The sequence below is a fragment of the Cyclopterus lumpus genome, chromosome 12 (assembly GCF_009769545.1).
Source record: "Cyclopterus lumpus isolate fCycLum1 chromosome 12, fCycLum1.pri, whole genome shotgun sequence".
NCBI lineage: Eukaryota > Metazoa > Chordata > Actinopteri > Perciformes > Cyclopteridae > Cyclopterus > Cyclopterus lumpus.
The window spans coordinates 15,714,197-15,721,328 of NC_046977.1; the positions used below are offsets into that span (position 1 = coordinate 15,714,197).

Sequence of the window (7,132 nt, forward strand, 5' to 3'; positions counted from 1 at the left end):
AGTGGATGATGTGTTCAGGGAACCCTCGACCAGTGGATGATGTGTACAGGGAACCCTCGACCAGTGGATGATGTGTTCAGGTAACCCTCTACCAGTGGATGATGTGTTCAGGTAACCCTCTACCAGTGGATGATGTGTTCAGGTAACCCTCTACCAGTGGATGATGTGTTCAGGGAACCCTCTCCCAGTGGTTGATGCCCGCTGCTCATTGTCAGTTTTTTTAGCCAGAGAAAAAGATACGCAGCAGTAGTTGATGCTCGAACATATTTACATATTTCCTCAGTCTGCAACATTGTACTACTCTAACAGTTAGTTTAAAATACAGTGTGTATTTCACATGCACAATCATCAATAAGAAAGTACAGATCAACAACAACAAGTTCACAAATCAATGACTATATTGCATAACCGGATGTTACGTAAATGCAGCCGCTTCACCCGGCTTCATCTTAAAGTTTAAAAAATATTTAAACATGAAGTGTTTTCTGAATTTAAGTCTGTGGATATGTATTCCACCACCAACACCTGGTGTAATAAAACTGTTATTACACCAGGTGTTACTGTTATTTTCAGATGAGAAGACATCTTTTTTATTTCCACTATGAGGGCAGATCTACTCATGTCCGGCGGCTCTCTGATTTCATGGTTATGGTAATACTCAAAACATACAGAAATTGACAATAAAGACATAATAATTGAGAAGTAGTAAGGGAGGGGAACGGCTTATTTTGACAAAAACAAAAAGCTAAAAGGTATTACATTTAAAATATACTTGTAAAATGTACATATTTTAAGATGTGAATTATAGACACAGTTAAATGAATTATTATCCTGCATTAATGTTTGTTATTTATTGATATCTTTCAAATGTAAAAAAATAAATAATATAATAATATTTAATGACTCATCCTGCACTATGTATAATGTATTCAATCAAATGTAACTTGACTTTGTTAGCTGGTCTCAGTCGTAAAGCTTTGGAGGTGTGTGTTTGGATGTCACGTGTTAAAAACTGTTTATATTTCCAGGAGAGTGGGGTTGCAGTCTAATTTATTCATTTCTCTTGTATCCTCCTGTTGATCTAATAATGCAGGTGAGCAAGGTGTGGCTGGAGGCCAACAGGCCTCTTCATTGTGATTCACAAGAGACTCCACTCACACACAGAAGGAGCATCCATTAAAAACTCCTGAATGATTTCATCATATCCCTCTCTTTATTACTCCCCAAATAGTCCACTTTGATTGGAAATGCATTAAGGAAGCTGACAGTTGTTCTACTGGACTTTAAAAATGGATTCACAATTCAAAATGGTCACCGATACATTCATGTTATCAAATTGATGCATCAGATAATTGCTACAGTAATACCGGGACAGGAAGCTGCAGGAAACCATGAATAAGATTCACTTTATATACTTTATACACACTTATATAAATTTGTTTCCTTTTCGTTATGATTTAAATTGAATATGTCCTGCTCTGCTATTTTATAATCTATCTATCTACCTACCTATCTGACTATCTATCTACCTACCTATCTACCTATCTGACTATCTATCTACCTACCTATCTACCTATCTGACTATCTATCTAGCTACCTACCTACCTACCTATCTGACTATCTATCTACCTACCTATCTACCTATCTGACTATCTATCTACCTACCTATCTACCTATCTGACTATCTATCTAGCTACCTACCTACCTACCTATCTGACTATCTATCTAGCTACCTACCTACCTACCTATCTGACTATCTATCTAGCTACCTACCTATCAATCTCTGTCTATCTATCTAAGAAGCAATGTCTGCGTTGTCTTGTTGTTGTTCTTTTTAGCACCTTAAAGAAACCAACCACAGACGGGTTGAAGTTAAGATGGGAAAAGTATCACAGAACCCCATGGTGCTGAAAATGACAGCCAATATATATAATAGACTGTAAAGCAAGTGATCCACTGTGTAACAAGCTGCAACAACATGTGTACTGGTTCATGTACACCATGAAGGGCCACGCGTCATTACTACGTCGTGCTATCCTCTCTCTTGATCTCTCTCTTTATTTGTCTTGTTCCTGCTGGGAGACGAGAGCATCTTGGCTGGCGCTACCTTCGATAAATATGTCTCCACTGTATACTGTATATATATATATATATATATATATATGTGTCTATATACTGTATGTATGCAAAAGGAGGATGGAGGGAGCAATCACGTGCTGCTGAGAGGAGTAGGAGGAGGACCGTGTCTGCCATCTCTGACACAGCACTCTTCCTCAGTGGGAGCGAAGGAGAATTCATTACGATTATGAGACACCGCAACCCCGAATCAGAGAGCGGTTTCCATTGAAATCCATTTCAGCCGGCCCTTCATGCTCTGTAACCACGGCGACATGACATTTCGTCATGGATTTATTTGTGTGCGTTTTGCAGGGTGCAAAAGTATTTGTTGTACGCGTATGTGCGTGTGTGTGTGTGTGTGTGTGTGTGTGTGTGTGTTTTATGAAGGCCCAGGGGGAGCAGGCACTGCGTCAGACCCAGACGAGTGTGTGTTGCTCTGCTTCAGTGATGCTTCCAAGGTCAGATTAAAGCTTGGTGTGTGTTTGTGTGTGTGCATGCATTTGTGTGGACGCTTGTTCGCGTGAGTGTGTGTGTGTGTGTGTGTGTGTGTGTGTGTGTGTGTGCGTGTGTGTGTGTGTGTGTGCAGTGATGTTCATGCATGTGTCCTCTCTCTGTATCCCCTTTCCTTCTCGTCTTCAAAACCTTACTCAGAATACACACCAGCCTGCTTCCAGATACTTCCTAGTCAGAGTCCAATGAGTCATCAAAACCAATCAGATACTTAAAGGAATAGTTCAGCATTTCCAGGGCCTGGACAAAAGGCCTAACAGCTAGCCTGCTATCCAAATACCAAAATAAACCGTACCAATACTTCTAAAACTCAGGAGTTCACACGCTGAATCTCATTTATTTATTCTGCACATGAAGTGAAATGGTAAAGCAACACTGTATGGTTTTGGGGGAGTTCAATGTTGGAGCTTTTCAGTGTATCCATCTGCTCTCCATACAGGAACAACAAAACCAAACCTGGTGACGTCACCGTGACGTCAAGACTCTGGGAAGCTGCACAGTCACTGCGCCTGGCTTCTGTTTGCCAAGAAATTGAACTTTGGACAAAAGCTTTGCATTTTCCCCTTACTTCCTTCTTCCTACTTCCTATGCTAAGCTAGGCTAGGCACGTCCCACTCCAGCTCTGTACTAACCACACAGGCATCACCTTCAATAAGGCAAATGAGCGTATTTCCCAAAATGTCAAACCTGTACTGAAATGTTTTCAAGATGCCAAGACGACATTAATCGTCACAAATACAGCTCAATGCCCTCACACACTCACAACTCGACTGGCATCTTTCTGCACAAGTCTTGCATTGTTTCAGGTTGTTACAAAACGTTGTTTTATCCTCCTTATTGTCAAAATATTACACTATGAAGACATAGTAACAGTTGATGATATGTGCCGGATATTCCATAGTAACGTCACTACCTGTACTCATATGGAACGGCAACAAATGGACGATTTGACTAAACAAAACAAGATTAAAACAGGTATATGCAAACAGCTTATGTCCACCTGTGCATTCACAGACTTGCCCTTAACACACACAAACAGAAACAACTCACGTCACTTTTTAGTATTGCAAGTGTGATGTCCCTTTGTGACTTTGTGGATTACTGATCAGCTGACTCATATGAATTGATCGAAATGCCACAAAGGAGAGACGTTCAGAGTGTAAGACGGTTGTCTGCGTGTGAATAATAAAAAACGTCAGAAGAGCAACTTCACCTGGAATGGACATGAACACCTGCACAATATAATGAGATCCAAAGCACTCGTGTTCACCTCCTGAATGTTAAAACAGAATAGTGTTTATTTTTAATCGCATGGTTGTAATACGCCAAAAGAACCACTGTGCTCCCTCAGTTTCATCAATCATGAGTGCATCGCGTTACCCCTCATCATTCAGCTTTATCTTCCGTCTGTTGCTCTCTGGGACTGATGCTCATATACAGTCATGGAAGGGGAGGGTGAGAGTTCTGCTCGCTGCCCATCCCCCTCCATCCTCCTGGCTGCTACATCCACTGCTGCAGAGAAGACCCATGATGGTGTGTGCCCCCCCCCCCCCCCCCTTCCCCACCACCTCCACCAATCCCTTCCTGGCTTCACCTCAGCCTGCTGGGTTCCTGCCTTTACCTACTGGGAAACACGCACGAGTGATTACGTTGGTGCGTGCTCCTGCCTTTAGTTTGACTAACTGGTTTATGTAATTGCCAGTTACGAACAAAAGGAACAATGATGATATCATTTCTATCAAATTATAGTCTTAGGTCCTTGAGTAAAAAAAAAAAGAAGAAAAGAAATATTGCAGGCCTTAAAAAATATGTATTCTCCCCTTGACCACAGTATATAGCGCTAGGACAAAAAAAAGGAAGTCCTAATCACGCAATAATCTGCTCCAACTCCACAGCGGGGATGGCCAGTAATTCTGTATTATTAGTGGAATCAAATTTATGACAACATGATTATATCATCTTAGTGATTTACCCAATGACGTTGTTCAAATCAGTGATTCAGAGAAAACTAAATCACACAAAAAGGGTCGAAAAAGTTGTTGGTTGAGACACTACACAGTCACCGCTTTATACACCACCAATCATAACACTCTCTTATGAGATCCATTACATAAATACAATATTCTCGGCTTCAAGGTGGGTTTGCATTTCGTGGATAGTAACTGTTCAGGCTCAGCCTCGAGTGGGAGGCCTGATCCCCATGCAGCCAAAACACAAACCCGTTCACTCTCCTCTACCCTATCAGAGCAGAACAAGACAGTGGCTACGTGAGACTGGAGGAGGTGGATGTGGAGCTGCGCGTGTGATGGGGGTGGGGGCCGGAAAATTCTCAGCACATGACCAACGTGCCAATGATCGGGGACACGATTCAAGCCATTTGGAGAATCTGCGATCTTATTGACAGAGAGCGAGACATCACTGCGTGGGTTTCTGTAGTGGAATGTGAACCCCAACCAATAGGACGCCAACCTACAGAGGTATAACCGAATCCTGCACCGCGGGCCGGGCACGTTGGAGGTAACGAGACCGCGCAGCGTGTGGGGAGTTGACGGAGAACGTCGGTGATGTAGATACCACATGGCTGCGCGTCAAGTGGACTCTATCGGTCTTTAATTCACTATGCAGAGCCTGTCTGACACAACCACGACAGCCAGCACGTGCACCCAGCTGACCCTGCTCGAGCTGCGCCTCCATGTCCAGGCCTGCATCATCAGCACCACACACACACACACACACACCGACGCATCAGGCGGAATAAATTAGTCTAAATGACCAAATCAGAACTGCACAGCGGAGTCTAAAGCCACAGTGAGGCAGGATTACACAGGCGGATCGGTGGCGCGCTGCCAGCAAAGGGCACCGTGATGATGAAAGGGCATTCACTGCGTGTTACTGGACGGGAGAGCGCGCAGTCCGGCAGATAATGCGGAATTTCTTGCGGAGCGGCGTTTTGAGAGCAACTTTCTCGTCTTGGACACAATCCGCCATTATTCCGTTGCGGGGCTGACAGCAGAAAGGGTGTTTTACGACACCGTGTCATGCTCCCATCAGTAGACAGCACTGTTAGAATCAGGGAAGGTTAATCTGTAGCCACTTCATTATCATTTAGTTAGATTATTAAGATAAATATATTTTTTTTAAAGGCACGTGAGGCAAGTGTCCGCAGTAATATAAAACAGTCAAGCACAACCTCAGTTAACCTGCAGCTATGCAGTGCGATTGTTCCTAAAAATAAACGCGCAGTGAGGCTAAGAAGGGCGTACGTGGGCTACATTCGCCTCCAGGCGTTCTGCATCCTTCTGGAGTGGGATGGCTGCGTCCATCAGTGGGCTAATCACCGCTAGTTAAATTCACGTTCGGGTCTCCGCCGCTTGGAATAAAATTGCGCATCCGCACCGCAGCAGCCCCGTGGGGCAAACCAGCCTCTGGGGGTTACCCACTACACGGCCGTGGTTCGCTATAGGATACAATGGAAACACCAAGAGCGCCACCTTCATCATCATCATCCTCCCGATGCACTGGCTGACATCCGCATCCCGCAAAAAAAAGAAGAAGAGAAAACACGCGCAAACACGACCGCATTTGGTCGCACAGTGCATCTCAGAGCAAAATAAGCTAATAAAGAAATAATCTTACTTTCGCCGACCACCGCCTTTAATCCGATAGGTGCCATGATGCTGCTGAGTGTTGGACTGAGTGTTCTCCCTGTGCTTCCTTCCTCCCTCTCTCTCTCTCTCTCTATCTCTCTCTCTCTCTCTCCCTCTCTCTCCCTCCTCTCTGCGTTCACCTCACATCGCTGCGGAGGAGCCTCCAGTTGGAAACGTCACTGCGTATCCTTACGCATCTCCCCCCTCATTGGTGATGTTGGACATTTATATACAGTCTGTGTGTGTGCGTGGTTACTACTGCGACTTATTAGCTACTTACAACAGCCGTGTCCCTTATGAATCCTCATATTATTCTGACATCTCGAAATATATTTGACTCCCTCCTATCCAGAAACATGGTATTCAATTAGGCCTATTGTCTGCATGTATTAGTACGTATAGTATGTGTTAGTATTAAAAACCAGAGGAGATTAAAAAGCATAGCTACAATAATCTCAGTATGTCACGAGTTGTGCTGTAATATTCCACTCTGTTTGGTTTCGATGGTGATATTGTTTTATTGTGTGTCGATTGTCGGCCTCCAATGAATTGTTGTCACTTGATTGGCGTGGCTATTAAACATTCCCAGAGACCGATGTGATGTCATTAAACTGCCTATTTTGAAGAACCAAAGCTAACATCAGTTAGTCAACAGTGTCGTTAAAGAGAGAGAAATGCACGTGCTCTCATTGGAGGAGTTGAAATGAACGTTCACATTGTGCTTGATGAAAGAAATTCATGAAAACAAGCGTTGAAACCGCAATTGTTGCTGATTGATTTGCTGTTGATGGACTAATTTTTAGCAAACTGGTCCAGCACTATATGGCGATTATTGCTGTTGATTATTGATTAGCATT

The 7,132-nt window shown here is 43.5% G+C and overlaps 1 protein-coding gene across 1 annotated transcript in view; it reads right to left on the bottom strand.

Moving 5' to 3' along the window:
- stxbp1a (syntaxin binding protein 1a) overlaps nt 1-6,398 on the bottom strand; it is a 28,611-nt gene extending 22,213 nt beyond the window's left edge. The window contains exon 1 of the mRNA XM_034546220.1: nt 6,265-6,398. Within this exon, the coding sequence (XP_034402111.1) occupies nt 6,265-6,301 (37 nt within the window). The 5' untranslated portion in view covers nt 6,302-6,398. The remainder of the gene's footprint in view (nt 1-6,264) is intronic.
- Nucleotides 6,399-7,132: the final 734 nt, after the last annotated feature.